The 18739-nt window shown below is 41.8% G+C and overlaps 2 protein-coding genes across 6 annotated transcripts in view; one reads left to right on the top strand and one right to left on the bottom strand.

Annotated features, from left to right (window-relative positions):
* HAUS2 (HAUS augmin like complex subunit 2) overlaps nucleotides 1-12198 on the top strand; it is a 28376-nt gene extending 16178 nt beyond the window's left edge. The window contains exons 5-6 of the mRNA XM_073609761.1: nucleotides 6137-6245; nucleotides 11516-12198. Coding sequence (XP_073465862.1) covers nucleotides 6137-6245; nucleotides 11516-11701 — 295 coding nt within the window. The 3' untranslated portion in view covers nucleotides 11702-12198. The remainder of the gene's footprint in view (nucleotides 1-6136; nucleotides 6246-11515) is intronic.
* Nucleotides 1-18739, bottom strand: part of HEATR4 (HEAT repeat containing 4) — a 74144-nt gene that overhangs the window by 12625 nt on the left and 42780 nt on the right. For 3 of the 5 annotated variants that reach the window (XM_073609755.1, XM_073609756.1, XM_073609757.1), the window contains 2 exons: nucleotides 18103-18164; nucleotides 13757-15404 (listed from right to left, as the gene is read on the bottom strand). In XM_073609755.1, the coding sequence (XP_073465856.1) occupies nucleotides 15261-15404; nucleotides 18103-18164 (206 nt within the window). In that variant the 3' untranslated portion in view covers nucleotides 13757-15260. Of the gene's footprint in view, nucleotides 1-13755; nucleotides 15405-18102; nucleotides 18165-18739 lie in introns of those variants that run through there. The other 2 variants (XM_073609759.1, XM_073609758.1) reach the window with 2 other exon arrangements.

Here is an 18739-nt window from a genome sequence, read left to right as displayed (position 1 = left end):
AATATATGAACCCCAAAGATAAATGTAGATAAAATTTATGTGCTTAGTGCAAGCCCTTAATCACTCAAATTCATTGGACAGTGAATGTGAGTGTCCAACACTATAAGGAGTGGACTGTGCTATCGTGTCAGTCTCATAACCTGCATAAAAGTGTACACCATGTGGCTGACCAACACAGATTATTAAGTGACAATTTGTAGAAAATAATAAATGACAGTAAAAAATGGCAGTAAAATTAAAATTAGAACACCACAGTCTGTGCCATGGAGAGGAATCAGTCCAAAGGAATCCCCCTTCTGAAAAGCAGTGTGCAATCCACTAAAAATGGCATTAATCAGGATATCTAAATCCTATGTTAATCCACAAGTGAGTCCAAAAAATTACATAAGGTGAGAAAACTAGTAAATATAAATATATGTATCATAGGTATCCCAAATGAGACATACAATGTAAAAAAGGTGTAAAAAAGATGTAAAAAACATGTAAAAAATGCCCCTAAAGATTAGTGAAAAAATGGTGAAGAATATTGGGTGTATCAGAGTCCAGCAAAAAAACAAAAGATAAGAAACAAAACGTTTGTGGTAAGTGACTTTCGTGAAGATAGCTGCTCAGATCCAGTGACTTGCGGTGCTCCCCCTCAAAGATCCCCACTCACCAGCTCCCTGCACCCCTGCAGGGGTAGTAGGCATATAGTATCAGGCAGCGATATGATGTTTTTGGGTTCTTAGGGTCTCCCGCTCCAGTTGTGAAGTATCCTTCAGTATATCCTCATATGGAAGAAACAGGGCTCCATAGTGTGATACGTTTTAAATAATTTATTCAGCTATCATAACAGCACATAAGATGAGATAAATAAAATAACTAAAATAAAAAAATAATAAAATCCAGGCTTCTTCTAAAAGAACCAAATGGTCACACAGCGTGTAGTCTCCATACTAATATAGACTACACGCTGTGTGACCATTTGGTTCTTTTAGAAGAACCATTTTTTCACTAATCTTTAGGGGCGTTTTTTACATGTTTTTTACATTGTATGTCTCAGTTGGGATACCTATGATACATATATTTATATTTACTAGTTTTCTTACCTTATGTAATTTTTTGGACTCACTTGTGGATTAACATAGGATTTAGATATCCTGATTAATGCCATTTTTAGTGGATTGCACACTGCTTTTCAGAAGGGGGATTCCTTTGGACTGATTCCTCTCCATGGCACAGACTGTGGTGTTCTAATTTTAATTTTACTGCCATTTTTTACTGTCATTTATTATTTTCTACAAATTGTCACTTATTAATCTGTGATGGTCAGCCACATGGTGTACACTTTTATGCAGGTTATGAGACTGACACGATAGCACAGTCCACTCCTTATAGTGTTGGACACTCACATTCACTGTCCAATGAATTTGAGTGATTAAGGACTTGCACTAAGCACATAAATTTATTTTATCTACATTTATCTTTGGGGTTCATATATTAATTAAGGTAGCGCCACTCACCCCTAATTAACATTACTTCTACCTTTCAACTCACCCCTTCGGGGGTAAGTCTAAGGGGAGGCTGCAAGCCTTCAGGTCTGTGAGCGCGGAAACTCTGTCCCTCAGTTTTTGGCCTGAATGGCAAGCGTAATGTCTGGAGGAAACCGGGCACTGTTCATCACCTGGCCAATACCATCCATACAGTGAAGAATGGTGGTGGCAGCATCATGCTGTGGGGATGTTTTTCAGCAGCAGGAACTGGGAGATTATAGTTAGGATCAAGGGAAAGATGAATGTAGCAATGTACAGAGATATCCTTGATGAAAATCTGCTCCAGAGCGCTCTGGATCTCAGACTGGGACAAAGTTTCATCGTCCAACAGGACAACGACCATAAGCACACAGCCAAGTTAACAAAGGAGTGGCTACGGGAGAACTCCGATTGTCCTTGAGTGGCCCAGACTTGAACCCAATTGAACATCTCCTGGAGAGATCTGAAAATAGCTGTGTACGGATGCTCCCCATCCAACCTGATGGAGCTTGAGAGGTCCTTCAAAGAAGAATGGGAGAAACTGCCCAAAAATTGTTGTGTGCCAAGCTTGTAGCATCATACTCAAAAAGGCTTGAGGCTGTAATTGGTGCCAAAGGTGCTTCAACAAAGTATTTAGCAAAGGCTGTAAATACTTATGTACATGTGATTTTATTGTGTGTTTTTTTTTTTTTTTTATATAAATTTGCAAAGATTTCAAACAAACTTATTTTACATTGTCATTATGGGGTATTGTTTGTACAATTTTGAGGAAAATAATGAATTCAATCTGTTTTGGAATAAGGCTGTAACATAACAAAATGTGAAAAAAGTGAAGCGCTGTGAATACTTTCTGGATGCACTGTATACTATATGTTTATTATAGTGGCCCTTCTAAAGGTACATGTACAGAGAGAAATGTGTAAGCTGTTGCTGTTGACCTGTCCTTTATGCCGCGTACACACGGTCGGACTTTCTATCCTACTTGGTCCGGCACACTTTCCGACGGACTTTGTCCGCCAGGTGCGCCGGACTTTAAAACGGACGGACTTGCCCACACACACCCGGACTTTCCGGCGGGCTAAGTCCGCCCGTCTTTCCGACGGACTTTCGCCGGAGTTCCGGCGGACTTTCAGAATGAACGGACTTGCCCACACACGGACAAGTCCGTTCATTTTGAACGTGACTCAGGTGCGACGGGACTAGAAAAGGATGTCAATCTTGCCGCTTTTATCGGCGAGATTGACACCTTGCGAGCCCCGTCGCGGGGCATACCAGGCCCTTAGGTCTGGTATGGATTATAAAGGGAACCCCCTACGCCGAAAAAACGGCGTAGGGTCCCCCCTAAAATCCATACCAGACCCCGATCCGAGCACGCAGCCTGGCCGGTCAGGAAAGGGGGTGGGGACGAGCGAGCGCCCCCCCCCCCTCCTGAACCGTACCAGGCCGCATGCCCTCAACATGGGGGGTGGGTGCTTTGGGGGAGGGGGGCGCCCTGCGGGGCCCCCCCACCCCAAAGCACCTTGTCCCCATGTTGATGAGGACAAGGGCCTCTTCCCGACAACCCTGGCCGTTGGTTGTCGGGGTCTGCGGGCGGGGGCTTATCGGAATCTGGGAGCCCCCTTTAATAAGGGGGCCCCCAGATTCCGGCCCCCCACCCTATGTGAATGAGTATGGGGTACATGGTACCCCTACCCATTCACCTAGGGAAAAAGTGTAAGTAATAAAACACACTACACAGGTTTTTAAAATATTTTATTAAACAGCTCGGGGGGGGGGGATCTTCCTCCGGCTTCGGGGGTCTTCTTCCGGCTTCGGGGGTCCCTCCGCTTCATCTTCTCCCGGCGTCCGGTTGGTTCTTCTCCGCTCTCTTCTCCCGGTGTTCCTGTTCTTCGGCCGGCTCCTCTGCTGTCTTCAAGTAGCTCTCTTGCCAGCAGAGGTCCGGACTTCTGGGCTTCTGGGCTTCTCTTCCCCAGATGTTGACACGACGCTCTCTCCTGCTGGACTGCTCTCCGAGGGCTGCGTTGTGACTTATATAGGCGGAGACCCCGCCCCCTTTTGATGTCACAGTCCCTGGGCATGCTGGGACTGTGACGTTTTAGGGGGCGTGGTCAACATCACCCAGTGACCACGCCCCCTAAAACGTCACAGTCCCAGCATGCCCAGGGACTGTGACATCAAAAGGGGGCGGGGTCTCCACCTATATAAGTCACAACGCAGCCCTCGGAGAGCAGTCCAGCAGGAGAGAGCGTCGTGTCAACATCTGGGGAAGAGAAGCCCAGAAGCCCAGAAGCCCAGAAGCCCAGAAGTCCGGACCTCTGCTGGCAAGAGAGCTACTTGAAGACAGCAGAGGAGCCGGCCGAAGAACAGGAACACCGGGAGAAGAGAGCGGAGAAGAACCAACCGGACGCCGGGAGAAGATGAAGCGGAGGGACCCCCGAAGCCGGAAGAAGACCCCCGAAGCCGGAGGAAGATCCCCCCCCCCGGAGCTGTTTAATAAAATATTTTAAAAACCTGTGTAGTGTGTTTTATTACTTACACTTTTTCCCTAGGTGAATGGGTAGGGGTACCATGTACCCCATACTCATTCACATAGGGTGGGGGGCCGGGATCTGGGGGCCCCCTTATTAAAGGGGGCTCCCAGATTCCGATAAGCCCCCGCCCGCAGACCCCGACAACCAACGGCCAGGGTTGTCGGGAAGAGGCCCTTGTCCTCATCAACATGGGGACAAGGTGCTTTGGGGTGGGGGGGCCCCGCAGGGCGCCCCCCTCCCCCAAAGCACCCACCCCCCATGTTGAGGGCATGCGGCCTGGTACGGTTCAGGAGGGGGGGGGGGCGCTCGCTCGTCCCCACCCCCTTTCCTAACCGGCCAGGCTGCGTGCTCGGATCGGGGTCTGGTATGGATTTTAGGGGGGACCCCACGCCGTTTTTTCGGCGTAGGGGGTTCCCTTTATAATCCATACCAGACCTAAGGGCCTGGCATGCACCGCGCTCACCGCAATAGGAAAATTTGTTTTTCCTATTGCAGAGAGCGCGAGATGCAATACCCTGCCCTCGCGTCGTATCTGGTCCGTCGGACCAGCCTACACACGAGCGGGCTTTCCGTCGGACCAGCACACACACGAGCGGACTTTCCGCCCGAAACTGAGTCCTACGGAAAGATTTAAAACTTGTTTCAAATCTAGGTCCGGCGGGCTTTTGGGAAGAAGTCCGCCGGAAAAGTCCGCCGCCGCCCACACACGGGCGGATTGTCCGGCACACTCTGGTCCGACCGTGTGTACGCGGCATTAGAGAATGCTACTTACCTGGCTGTCTGTGTCTTTATTACTTTGAGTAGCTGACATTTTGCCTCTGCGATTCTTCCGGGTTCGGGGCACCGGCTCTGTGAGTGGCCGGAGCCACGATGACGTCACTCCCGATATGCCGGACCTTCACTGCGCATGCACTGCTGACGTCAGCAAAATGAATATCTCCTAAACCGTACAGATTTAGGAGATATTCATTTTACCTACAGTTAAGCCTTTATTATAGGTTTGCCTGTAGGTACAAATGTGCTAAAGGGGCATACAACTGCTTTAGGAAGGTAAGGACAGTATTGGCAGCCCTCATACTTCCTCAGTGTAGGTTAATTATAACCAATGCAAAAATAATGTGAGAATGAACACATTTGTTAGCTGACATTTTTACATCTTTTTCCGTATATAAGATGTGGCAGTAGAGTTTTCTGTATGTCCTACAGCTTGTTGACAGCATGGAGGGACTTGCATGCCATCACAAGATCTGCATGTGTATAAAATGGTTGTGTGATTTAGGAGAAACTTCAGATGCATGCGGGGGGGGGGTGAGCTTCATAAAAGCAAAGCTTGTCTGCAATAGCGGAATATTGCTAAGGTCATGGCCTGAATGGGCGTATTGTGCTTGTCCTCCATTGTTGGTCCACTGCTTGTGTTTGTTCTCTGTAGTGAAACTCATTACCTAGTATTTAAATTGCATTTATAGCTTTTAGGGTTTTAGATAAGATGGGGTATGGTCAGAAACTCTGTTTAGTTTTTATTGCTTTTTATGTCTCCGATGGGAGGGGGACATCTTCTCTGTTTGTCATGGGGACCATTGTTACTTAGACAGGAAGTGATAAGAAAATTCAAAATTCTAGAGCTGTCACCAGAACAAGAAGTAAGGGGAAATATTCCAATAAGGACTCTTGTTTCAGTGACAATGTCTAAAAGGCAAATTCCCCTCAATTTAAAGAGATTTATTTTCTCTTCCTGTTGTGTTTCTAGGAGGGAAAGTGAAGGGAAATTTCCCCAACAGGTCACAGACTGCAAACCATAAACTGGCAGGGGTTATAGTCCTTCCCTACTACATCAAAAAAACATTTTTGCTTTACATACACTTTTTTTATTGGTGGACTATTTCTGCTACCTCTAAGTAATATTTCTCAAACTTAACATGATTGTTTTGACTTTAAAGGGCCATTTTGACATCCCACTGGCAAATTGGCAGTTCTGCAGGAAATAATTTTTGTCAAATGCCCTGATATGTTGTGTTTTGGCGGCCTCATTTATTACAGTGCCGAATGCGTGTGTAAGCCATTTATCAAGTTTCACTGAATTCTGTTCCTGTCTAGGTTTGCTGCTGAACTTTTACCCCTCGCTGTTAAATTCATTGAGAATTTAGAATTCTATATCCAGACCATCCGGAAAATTCCTGAGATTCCAGAGTGTACTAAAAATCTGGTGAGTGCAGTTTTAATTTGTCCTGATACAACAGAAACCAGTGTGCAATGAGGCTCATGTTTGTACTTCCTGTAATGCTGCTTCTTAGAGATTCTTGAGGTTTTCACTTTGAAGAAGCTGACTCTTCTGCACTTGTGCGGCATATGTTGGGGCAACAAACCTGAGCTGAGCTTCTTAAAGTAATCCTGCACTTTGCTCATGCAAGCAAAGCAACAAGTTCACTTATATTACTCCCTCAGCAGTAGCATATACTCACCTTTTTTTTTCCTTCCCTGTCCACTCCATGTGGCTATCGGGAGCAGAGATACCTCTTCCAGGTATGTGACCCCCACACCTTCCTCCCTGGGAATAGTGTCAGTGCTTGGTGATTGGTCCAGAACTGTCACATGGGGGTAAAGAGAGAGTCTTTGTAAGCTCTAAATCATGACTCTGAGCTTACATAGGGCTTCCTTTCTTCACCACTGGTGGCTGACCTGAGCTTTGGAGAGCAAAGGGAGGATATGTACATTCTCCTGAGCAGAGAAGTTAAGAGAAACTTTTGGTTTGCCTTGCACAAGTAAACCACCAGTTCATTTTAAAGCCCTTTCTGCAGAGAGTGTGCCAGATATATTCTTGTTCATTAGGTTCAGATCCATTGTGTTTTCATGGTATTGTTTTTTGCTTTTTTTTGGTTAATTTTCTTTTTTAACAGAATACCCCCAACGACACCCAAGGCGGTGGTCTAGTATGCCAGGCATATGAGCCAATATGTTAAGATGTATAAACATATGTTAAATATATAAGATGGCTGGTGTACAGACCCCTCCTGTCAGTAGCATATACAGGTGCATCTCAAAAAGTTTGAATATCATGAAAAAGTTAATTTATTTCAGTAATTCAATTCAAAAAGTGAAACATCTATTATATAGATTCATTACACACAGAGTGATATATTTCAAGCATTTCTTTCTTTTAATTTTGATAATCATGGCTTACAGCTAGTGAAAACCCAAAATTCAGTATCTCAGAAAATGTGAATATTACATAAGACCAATAAAAAAAGGATTTTCAATACAGAAATGTTGGCTCAATGAAGCGTATGTTGATGTATAGTATAGCAGGGAAGTTCAGTCAGTGGAGGGAGGTGAGGCAGAGCAGAACATAAAAAAAAAAACAAAAAAAACATCGCTCTTCAAGGGTCATTGCTCGGCGACCTGGGGTCACAGAGACCCCAAATGGGTAGGTAGCTAAAGTCTTACCCCACCAAGTAAATAGATACCTAACATGTCACGTTTTAATCTGCAACATTTTTACAGGTTACATGTTTAGCGTTACAGAGCAGGTCTAGTGCTAGAATTATTGCTCTTGCTCTAACATTTGCAGCGTATGTAACCTGTGTGTATCTGCCTCTGATACTATCCAGTGCCTCACCAGCCACTGACCTCGCCGCACGTCCCTGCAGTATAATATGCACTCAATACGTGGTCGAGGCTCCTTTTGTATGAATTACTGCATCAATGTGGCATGGAGGCAATCAGCCTGTGGCACTGCTGAGGTGTTATGGAAGCCCAGGTTGCTAGCAGCCTTCAGCCCATCTGCATTGTTGGGTCTGGGGTGTCTCATCTTCCTCTTGACAATACCCCGCAGATTCTCTATGGGGTTTAGGTCAGGCGAGTTTGCAGGCTAATCAAACACAGTGATCCCATAATCATTAAACCAGGTATTGGTACTTTTGGCAGTGTGGGCAGGTGCCAAATCCTACTGGAAAATGAAATCAGCATCTCCATAAAGCTGGTCAGCAGAGGGAAGCATTAAGTGCTCTAGAATTTCCTGCTAGAGGGCTGCATTGACTTTAGACTTGATAAAAAAAACAGTTAACCAACACCAGCAGATGACATGGCTCCCTAGATGATCACTGACTGTGGAAACTTCACACTGGACCTCATGCAACTTGGATTCTGTGCCTCCTCGCTTTTCTTCCAGACTCTGAGACCTTGATTTCCAAATGAAATGCAAAATTTACTTCCATCCAAAAAGAGGCCTTTGGACCACTGAGCAACAGTCCAGTCCTTTTTCTCCTTAGCCCAGGTAAGACGCTTCTGACGTTGTCTCGGTTTCAGGAGTGGTTTGACACAAGGAATGCGACATTTGTAGCCCATGTCTGGCATACCTGTGTGCGGTGGCTTTTGAAGCACTGACACCAGCTGTAGTCCATTCCTTGTGAATCTCCCCCAAATTCTTGAATGACCTTTCCTCCCCAATGCTCTCAAGGCTGTGGTTATCCCTGTTGCTTGTGCACCCTTTTCTACCACACTTTTTCCTTCCACTCAACTTTCCATTAATATGCTTTGATACAGCAGTCTTCCCCATGATTGTGTAACCTACTGAACCTGACTGGGAGACCATTTAAAGGCTCAGGAAACCTTTACCGGTGTTTTGAGTTAATTAGCTGATTAGAGGGTGTCACCATGTGTCTACAATATTGAACTTTTTCACAATATTCTAATTTTCTGAGATCGTGGATTTTGGGCGTTCACTAGCTGTAAGCCATAATCAACAAAATTAAAAGAAAGAAATGCTTGAAATCTATCCCTTTGCGTGTAATGAATCGATATAACCACTTCAATACAGAGCACTTATACACCTTCCTGCCCAGACCAATTTTCAGCTTTCAGCTCTGTCGCACTTTGAATGACAATTGCGCGGTCATGCTACACTATACTCAAACTAAATTTTTATCATTTTGTTCCCACAAATAGAGCTTTCTTTTGGTGGTATTTGATCACCTCTGGGATTTTTATTTTCTGCTAAACAAATAAAAAAAGACCAAAAATTTTGAAAAAAATAAAAGTTTTACTTTTGTTTCTGTTAATTTTTTTTGTTTTTGTTACAAAACTTTGTAAATAAGTACGTTTTATCCTTCACTGATGGGCATTAATAGGCGGCACTGATGGGTACACATAAGCGGCACAGATGGGCACTGATAGGTTGCACTGATGTACACTAATGGATGGTACTGATGGATGCCAATCAGTGCCAAACAATAATGCCTGCCAATCAGTGATGCCCATTGTGGGCACTTTTTTTGCAATACGGCACTGCATTACTTTAACTGACAATTGTGCAGGCGTGCGGCGTTGTACCCAAACAAAATTGACATCCTTTTTTCCCCACAAATAGAGCTTTCTTTTGGTGGTATTTGATCACCTCTGCGGTTTTTATTTTCTTGCGCTATAAACAAAAAAAAACCGACAATTTTGAAAAAAAAATATATATTTTTATTTTTAAATATCCCAAAAAAAAAATGTCTTCACCAGTTTAGGCTAATATGTATTTTTCTACATATTTTTGGTAAAAAAAATCGCAAAAAGTGTATATTTATTGGTTTGCGCAAAAGTTATAGCGTCTACAAAAAAAGGGATATGTTTATGGCATTTTTATTATTATTATTATTATTATTATTATTTTTTTTTTTACTAGTAATGGCAGTGATCAGTGATTTTTAGCGTAACTGCGACATTGCGGCAGACAGATCGGACACTTTTGATAATTTTTTGGGACCATTGACATTTATACAGCGATCGGTGCTAAAAATAGCCACTGATTACTGTATGTCACTGGCAGGGAAGAGGTTAACACTAGGGGGCGATCAAGAGGTTAAGTGTTCCCTAGGGAGGTGTTTCTAACTGTGGGGGAGTGTACTGACAGGGAGTAGAGAGAGATCACTGTTCCTGATCACTAGGAACAGCAGATCTCTCTCTCTACTTCCCTGACAGAACGAGGACCTGTTTGTTTACATTTACAGATCCCTGTTCTGTCTCTCTCTGGAACGATCGCGGGTCGCCGGCGGATATCTCGGCCATACGAATCGGCTCCGGCGTCGCGGGCGCGCCCTCTAGAGCTCTTAAAGTGGCCGATGTACAGCTACGGCGATTCCCACAGCCGTGCCAACCTGCCGCAGTATGTCTGCGGTGGCTGGTCGGCAAGCGGTTAAAGAACACTTTGGGCACACAGTGGTGTAGTGTTTAGCACTTTCGCCTAGCGGCAAAAGGGTCACTGGTTCAAATCCCAACCACGACACTACCTGCCTGGAGTTTGCATGTTCTCCCTGTGCCTGTGTGGCTTTCCTCCGGGTACTCCGGTGGAAACCCACACTGCAAAGCCATGCTGGTAGGTTAATTGGATCCTATCTAAATTGGCCCTAAGTTAGAGCTGCACAATTAATCGTCAAGAATTGTTATCGCCATCTTGACTAAAGTATTTCACAATTCTTTCTATGCAAAGAATTCTCTCTATCAGTTGAACTTAAGTATAAACATTGTAACAATTTGTCAATGGAATAGACTGTGTGTAAGTGAAAAAAGTTTAACCACTTAAACACTAAACCTTTTTCTGCTATTGTTGGTTTCAAGTTAAAATCATTTTTTTTGACAAGTAAAAATCTATTTTTTGCTAGAAAATTACTTAGAACCCCCAAACATTATATATATTTTTTTAGTAGACACCCTAGAGAATAAAATGGTGGTTGTTGCAATATTTTATTCACACTGTATTTGCACAGCGGTCTTTCAAATGCAATTTTTTTTTAATTAGTTTAATAAATTAAATTTAAAAAAAAACTAACCAGTAAAGTTAGCCCTTTTTTTTTTTTTTTTTTGTATAATGTGAAGGATTTTACGTCGAGAGAATCGTGATCTTTTTATTCTAAGCAAAAAAATCATGATTCTCATTTTGGCCAGAATCGTGCAGCCTTAGCCCTAGTATACTGTATGTATGAATGTGGGTTAGGGACCTTAGATTGTAAGCTCTTTGAGGGTAGGGACTGATGTGAATGTAAAATGTATATGTAAAGCGCTGCGTAAACTGACAGCGCCATACCTGAAATAAATATTAACACTATATCAATGTATGTCTTTCGCCCCTGGGCATGTGGACCTTGGGACCCCCAGCCCCCCCCCCCCCTTTTTTTTTCCCTCCTCTCTTTTTTTCCCCCTCCTTCTATTCTTTTTCCTCTAGTTCATTATGTTCTCTCCATTTGCGGCCCATAAAATGTTGGGATATGTGCTTATGTTATCTGGCCAAGCTCACTTTTAATGTACGTCCTTGCCTGCTGTATGTAAAATAATTTCTTTGGTGATGCATTGTATGTACCATGTTCTGTCTTTTCTTGAAAGTTAATAAAAATATCAAACAAGAAGCAGTCAATGTACACTTTTTCTCTGGTTTTTAATAAACCAGTTACTTTTGTGATTAAAGGATCTTGGATTCTGATGTGTTCACCTTCTTTTCAGGACACGGCTTTGGTAAGGATGGAATCTCTCGAGGCAGATTTAGAGGAATTGACTGAGCAAATCTTAACATGGAGAGAAAAACAAATTAACCTTCTCCAAGGAAACTTCCCAGGCAATGCACAAGCAAGTTCCAGCAGTATAAAAGCATCAACTTCTTATTTATCAATTGAAAACCTGCACCACTAATAGTCCAGGTTCACAATCTGTAAATGTATGTGTGTTAAGTATGCAGCCTTATTTAAAGTCTTAACTTTTTTTTTTTAGTGGGAAAGGGTTGGAATTTTTTCAGGTATTAGTACTGTCTATGATTTCCCATCAAGGAGATGACACCAGGACAGGAAATATGCATAATGGGGTCACAGATCACAAAAGTTTTAACCTTTAACCTTTTCTACAAAAAAAAAAAAAAAAGTTATGTTTTGAGTTGGGATTTTAATAAGTTATTAACAATGTGCAAGAGCCCAGTAACCTATAAATATCCAATTAGATTTCAATATACATTTGATTCATGAAATGCATATTTTGATTGGCTACCACAGAAGATGGCTTGTGACCTACATTACACTTCCAGTATTAAAAAATCTGAAAGATTCATGTATTCTAAACCTGTGTATTTAATAGACTTCCTCGTTGTATTTTTGTATATATGTGTTTAAAAATAAATTTTGAAACTTTGCTAACAACTCAGACTCTTTTTTTTTTTTTTTTTTCATGGTTCAGTATTTTCTTTGTTGTATGAATGTCATCATCTAGACACCAATTTCATTCATTTATGTACTGTTGATTTTTTCCCAATTGAAAATGGCAGGCAGTGGCCCTTTCTAGTTTTAGACTGGCTCATAGTTGGTGCTCAAATACAGTGCCTTGAAAAAGTATTCATACCCCTTGAAATGTTCCACTTTTTATCATGTTACAACCAAAAACGTAAATGTATTTTATTAGGATTTTATGTGATAGACCAACACAAAGTGGCACATCATTGTGAAGTGGAAGGAAAATGATAAATGGTTTTCAGAATTTTTTACAAATAAATATGTGAAAAGTGTGGAGTGCATTTGTATTCAGCCCTCCTGAGTCAATACTTTGTAGGACCACCTTTCGCTGCAATTACAGCTGCAAGTCTTTTCACAAAATAGCTCAAGCTCTGTCAGATTGAATGGAGAGTGTCTGTCAACAGCAATTTTCAAGTCTTGCCACAGATTCTCAATTGGATTTAGGTCTGGGCTTTGACTAGGCCATTCCATTGTAGCTCTGGCTTTATGTTTAGGGTCGTTGTCCTGCTGGAAGGTGAACCTCTGCTCCAGTCTCAAGTCTTTTGCAGACTCTAACAGGTTTTTTTCTAACAATTCCCTGTATTTGGTTCCATCCATCTTCCCATCAACTCTGACCAGCTTCCCTGTCCCTGCTAAAGAAAAGCATCCCCACAACATGATGCTGCCACCACCATGTTTCACAGTGGGGATAGTGTGTTCAGGGTGATGAGCAGTGTTAGTTTTCCACCACATATAGCGTTTTGCTTTTAGGCCAAAAAGTTCAATTTTGGTCTCATCTGACCAGAGCACCTTCTTCCACATGTTTGCTGTGTCCCCCATATAGCTTCTCGCAAACAAAAGCTTTCTTCTTGCCACTCTTCCATAAAGGGCAGATTTGTGCAGTGCACGACTAATAGTTGTCCTGTGGACAGATTCTCCCACCTGAACTATGGATCTCTGCAGCTCCTCCAGAGTTACCATGGGCCTCTTGGCTGCTTCTGTGATTAACGCTCTCCTTGCCTGGCCTGTCAGTTTAGGTGGACAGTAATGTCTTGGTAGGTTTGCAGTTGTGCCATACTCCTCTCCATTTTTGGATGATGGACTAAATAGTGCTCCATGAGATGTTAAAAGTTTGGGATATTTTTGTTTTATCCCAGCCATACTTTAAACTTCTCCACAACTTTATCCCTGACATGTCTGGTGTGTTCCTTGGCCTTAAAAAATGTAATTACACACAGGTAGGCTCCATTTACTAATTAGGTGACTTCTGAAGGCAATTGGTTCCATTAGATTTTAGTTAGGGGTATCAGAGTAAAGAGGGCTGAATACAAATGCACGCCACACTTTTTCTTTGTAATTTGTAAAACAAATTGAAAACCATTTATCATTTTCCTTCCACTTCACAATTATGTGCCACTTTGTGTTGGTCTATCACATAAAATCCCAATAAAATACATTTACGTTTTTGGTTGTAACATGACAAAATGTGGAAAATTTCAAGGGGTATGAATACTTTTTCAAGGCACTGTACCATTATCTTTAAAAGGAATGTACAGTATTTTCAGTGACTTAGATATACATGTAAAAAAGATCAGCTTGATATGATGTTATCATTATGCGTTCATGTGTTTGAGCATGCATTTTATTTCCATTCTTTGGTTAATCTAGTAATTTCATATGCACATGGGAGTATCCATATTTGCTCATTACACTTAAATTTTGTCTGATTCCTGCTGAATTGGATGAAATTGGAGCTGTGGGTGGCCCTGTTGGCACCCCCACAGCTTCATTGAGTACTAGGGCTGCCACTCCCTTTTCCAGTCTGAGTTCTGTTGATAAGGGAATCAGAGGAGGCCAACCCAGGACAATACATTTTAATAGATTTTTTTTTTTTTTAACAAATTCATAATTATAGTATTTATGTTATGTTGCCTGGAGGTAACACTTTTGATTAAGATGGACCTAGAGGAAACCTGTAGGTATAGAAATATGGGAGCTGCCATAACCCTTTTTTTTTTTTAAACTGCATGTTCCTGGGCCTTTATCCTCATCTTTGCTTCCCTGCCATGTGAAATGCTGTTCTGGACAGAGTATTCAGATTAGGAGTTAACGCTTTACTTGATACATGCTTGTCCGAGGTTGATAAATCACAAAATAGTTAAGATGTAAATCCTATAACAAAATCAACTGTCCTCACAGATTAATATGTATTTTAAAGCCAAAATAAAATTTCAGTTTAAATCGCCTAAATATATTCCAAGTTCATCAAAACCAAAAGTTTGGAAAGCCTTTAAAGGATAAGTTCACCTTTGGGAACATGTTACACGTTCCACCCGTTTTTCGGGTTAAACATGTAATATGTTCCCACTCCTGCAGCTGCTGCCCGCTCCTCTCTTCCCCTGCTCGCTTTCACTATTTAAAATGATTATTCATTCTCCTTGTACGAGGTACAAACAGACCGATACACTTATACACTTACAAGTCTGCAGGAGTCTTTGCAATGCTTTCCAGCCTCCTAGTAAAAAAACAAAAAAATAAAAATTTTTTTTACCTGAGAGTTTTTTTTTTTTTTTTTGTTTTTTTTCAAACAAACCTGAAACACATTTCAGGTAGATGGGAAAATCCTCTTCCCTGTGTCATTGTGTTCTGAAAACGGGACTCCCTCCACCTTCAGAATACACTAATTAGTGTTGTAGCCGATTGGCTACAGTCTCTGATCGAGTGAGCAAGACTATACAAACCAGCCCATTAATGAAAAGTCGACTGATGGACTTCTGATGATTTGAAGTTCGGACCGTTCCTGCTGAATTGGAAGGATTTTAATCCATGTATGGCCAGCTTAAAACACCTTCTTGTTTTGATGCATCTGGATTCTATTTAGCGGATTTAAACTGAAAGTCAAATTAGGCTTTAACTTAATGGTGATTTATGAGGAATCCAAATATGTTTCTTTTACGGTGATGATGTGTCTGTGTCACTCCTTTTTTAGGGAGTTAGAGAGCAATGTATTCATTCTCTGGGTTGCTCTCTTGAGCCGAAGCATTCTTTCCTATTGCAGCACTGGATGATTCGGACATATTTGGCCGTGAACTTGCACTTTGATGAGATATTGATCTTGAATCATTTTCCATTAGTGCCTGAAAATAAGGTTACTTTTTAGAAACAGACACATAAAAATAGAAACCCTGTGCATAAGTAACAAACAAAAAAATAGAAGCTCTAATTTTGAAAGTCATAGTACAATTTAGGGATCGACCGATATCGTTTTTTCGGTGCCGATATGATACCGATATTTCGGCCACCTCTCAGACCGATAGCCAATATTGTGTGCCGATATTCTGTACTTTTAAAAAAACGAATTTTACACTTTTTTTTTTTTTTATATCACTCATTGCTGTCACAAGGAGTGTAAACATCCCTTGTGACAGTAATAGGCAGTGACAGGTACTCTTTATGGCAGAATCGGGGGTATATAAGACCCCAAACCCCTCCTGTGCACTTAAAAGTATTCAAAACGTCAAGATCGGTGTTTTTGAGTACGTTATATTTTTAAAACTGGCGCCTTTAAGATGCCAGTAATCCGGGAATGATGTCATGACACTGCTTCCGGGTTACTAGATAGGAGACCCAAACTCGGCATCGACGAGCAGCGGAAGGGGGGGATGTCTCCTCCCACTGCTTGTAAGAACAGCCGAGCGGATGCTAAGCGGCATCGGTTGTTATTACAATAAGACCCCTTTCACACTGAGGCTCTTTCACACTAAAAAAAGCTCCTGAAAAGCTCACAAAAACCTATTTCCATTAAAATCAATGAATGCTTTCACACTGGGGCAGTGCTCTGGCAGGGCGGTGAATAAACACCCCTCTCCATTAAAATGAATGGAAAGCTCTTCAAAAGCGCTCAGTGTTTTACTGGTGGTTTAGAAGCGCCTCAGTGTGAAAGGGGCCTAAAGCCGACCGTCCGCTCTAAAGAACGGTATCGGGGTGATGCCCCCTTGAAGCAATAGCGGTAAAATCGGGTATGTTTGTGCCCGATACTTCCAAAAAAGTGAATATCGGCCTGAATGCAAAAACCATTGTGTCTAGGTACATATTTAACCGATTCTCCCGACCAACTGCCGCAGTTATACTGCGGCAGGTTGGCTCCCCTGCGCGAGCCGTCGTAGCTATACGTCAGCTCGCAGGGTCGGGATAGAAGGCGTGCACCCGCTGCACAGCGGGGGTGCCGATGCTGGTGGCTGATGGTCACGGTGAGCGCCGGCCATGAGCGATTGTGACCAGGAGACACAGAACAGGGATGAGTGTGTGTAAACACACACTTCCCTGTTCTGACAGGAGTGACAGATCGTGTGTTCCTATTAGCTAGGAACCACGATCCGTCACTTCCTCTAGTCAGTCCCCTCCCCCTTCAGTTCGAATCACCTCCCAGGGAACACAGTTAACCCCTAGATCGCCCCCTAGTGTTAACCCCTTAACTGCCAGTGACATTTTTACAGTAATCAATGCATTTTTATAGCATTGATTGTTTTATTAATGCCAATGGTCCCAAAAATGTGTCAAAATCATCCGATGTGTCCGCCATAATGTCACAGTCACAATAAAAATCACAGATCGCCGCCATTACTAGTAAAAAAAAATAATAATAATAAAAATGCTATAAAACTAGCCCCTATTTTGCAGACGCTATAACTTTTGCACAAACCAGTCAATATGCGCTTATTGCGATTTTTTTTTTTTTTTTACCAAAAATATGTAGAAGAATACATATTGGCCTAAACTGAGAAAAAAAATTGTTTTTTTTTTTTAAAAATGTGAATATATTTTTTATAGCAAAAAGTACAAAATAATGCGTTCTTTTCAAAATTGTCGGTCTTTTTTCGTTTATAGCACAAAAAATAAAAACCGCAGAGGCGATAAAATACCACCAAAAGAAAGCTCTATTTTCGGGGAAAAAAACAACATCACACGACCGCGCAATTGTCCGTTAAAGCGGCGCAGTGCCGAATCGCAAAAAGTGCTCTGGTCAGGAAGGGGGTAAATTCATCCGGAGCTGAAGTGGTTAAAGAAAAATTCCAGGTAACATATAATTGGTCATTAGCTGCTGATGCTGTCAGGGTGCTGTGCGTGTTAAATCCTCCAGATTTCTCTTAAAGTGGATGTAAACCCGAAATTTTTTTTTTTTTTTTATATCATACTGTAGAGTATAAGATTTCCTATCATTTAAACTTAGCTTTTCAAGCGAGAAATGATCAATTGGCAGGGGGCCCTTTCACACTATTGTGTTCATTGGGGAACAGGCTGCCAGCGTACCGTCAGGCCTCATGTACACTGCAGCTGGTAAACGGACGTTTAAGAACAGTTGGGTGTTTTTTTTCAGCTGCCCCTGAACTCTCCTCTGTTATCTTATCAGTACATGTACACAGGGTCATTTCTAGGCAGTTCAGATGCAAAAAAAAATGTTCAGGACGGATGTTCAGAGGCATTTGAAACACCAAATGCCTGTAACAACTTAACGTAAATGAGTGTAAACTAAACTCTGTCACTTGCGTTTAGCCGCGTTTCATTTACAGGTGTTTTTCATTTTTAGCTATTTAAAAAAAAAAAATGCGGAATGTAAACACGGAAAAACGGACGTTTTAAATGTCTGTTACTATCTGTTCAGTTAAAATCGTTCAGGAGAGGTTGTAAAAACATCCCATGTACATGAAGCCTAATGCACCCAAAACCAGACACATCCTTTTTTTTTTTTTTTTTTTTGTAATAGACTGAACCACCACACACAGATAATTACAGAACTAATGAATATTAATCAAATAAAGATGTTCTGAACTTTACCTGTAGTTCTGAGTCTGTACTCTTCAACTCTAATCCAGAGGTTGCTGATGAATACCTTTTGCCTATAAATGACAGTAATAAAAGAACTATATTTCGGAAAATACTTTATAATATGTATTCATTTATACTACCCAGGAGTATGTAAAGGAAAAACATATATATCTTTTTAATTGTGGGTGGAGTAGTAATGGGTTAGACTGTCTTTCTGTATATCACCTTGATAAGGAGACTTCCGTCTCCGAAATGTCAGTCTGTTTTTATTGGAACGCCAGCTAGCTCTCCATTGAAAGCTGGTGTGCTAGCTATTTGTATATTTGGGTTTTTGCTGCAGTCTGTGTCCCCACTGGGGAGAGTCACCTTCTCTATTTGTACTGGTAGTAATCATTATTACTGAAACAGAAAGTGATGGGAAATCCAATGTTTTAGAGATGCCAGGAGAACAAGAGGTGAGCATCAATTTGGTGACAAATGTCTAAGAGCTCCTTCACATCTATCTGCACTGGTACATTGCCTAAGGCAACTTATGTAAAGTGTTAATGTGTGATAAGGCAGCACATTCCTCTGGGCTGCCAATGCATCAGAGTGGATGAAAAAACATACTTTCACAACGCACGGTAGATATTTAAAGTTTTTGGAA

This window comes from Aquarana catesbeiana, linkage group LG13, assembly GCF_042186555.1.
Source record: "Aquarana catesbeiana isolate 2022-GZ linkage group LG13, ASM4218655v1, whole genome shotgun sequence".
In the NCBI taxonomy this organism is placed as follows: Eukaryota; Metazoa; Chordata; class Amphibia; order Anura; family Ranidae; genus Aquarana; species Aquarana catesbeiana.
Note: the sequence above shows the minus strand (reverse complement) of the source record. Positions and strands in the feature narration are given on the sequence as shown.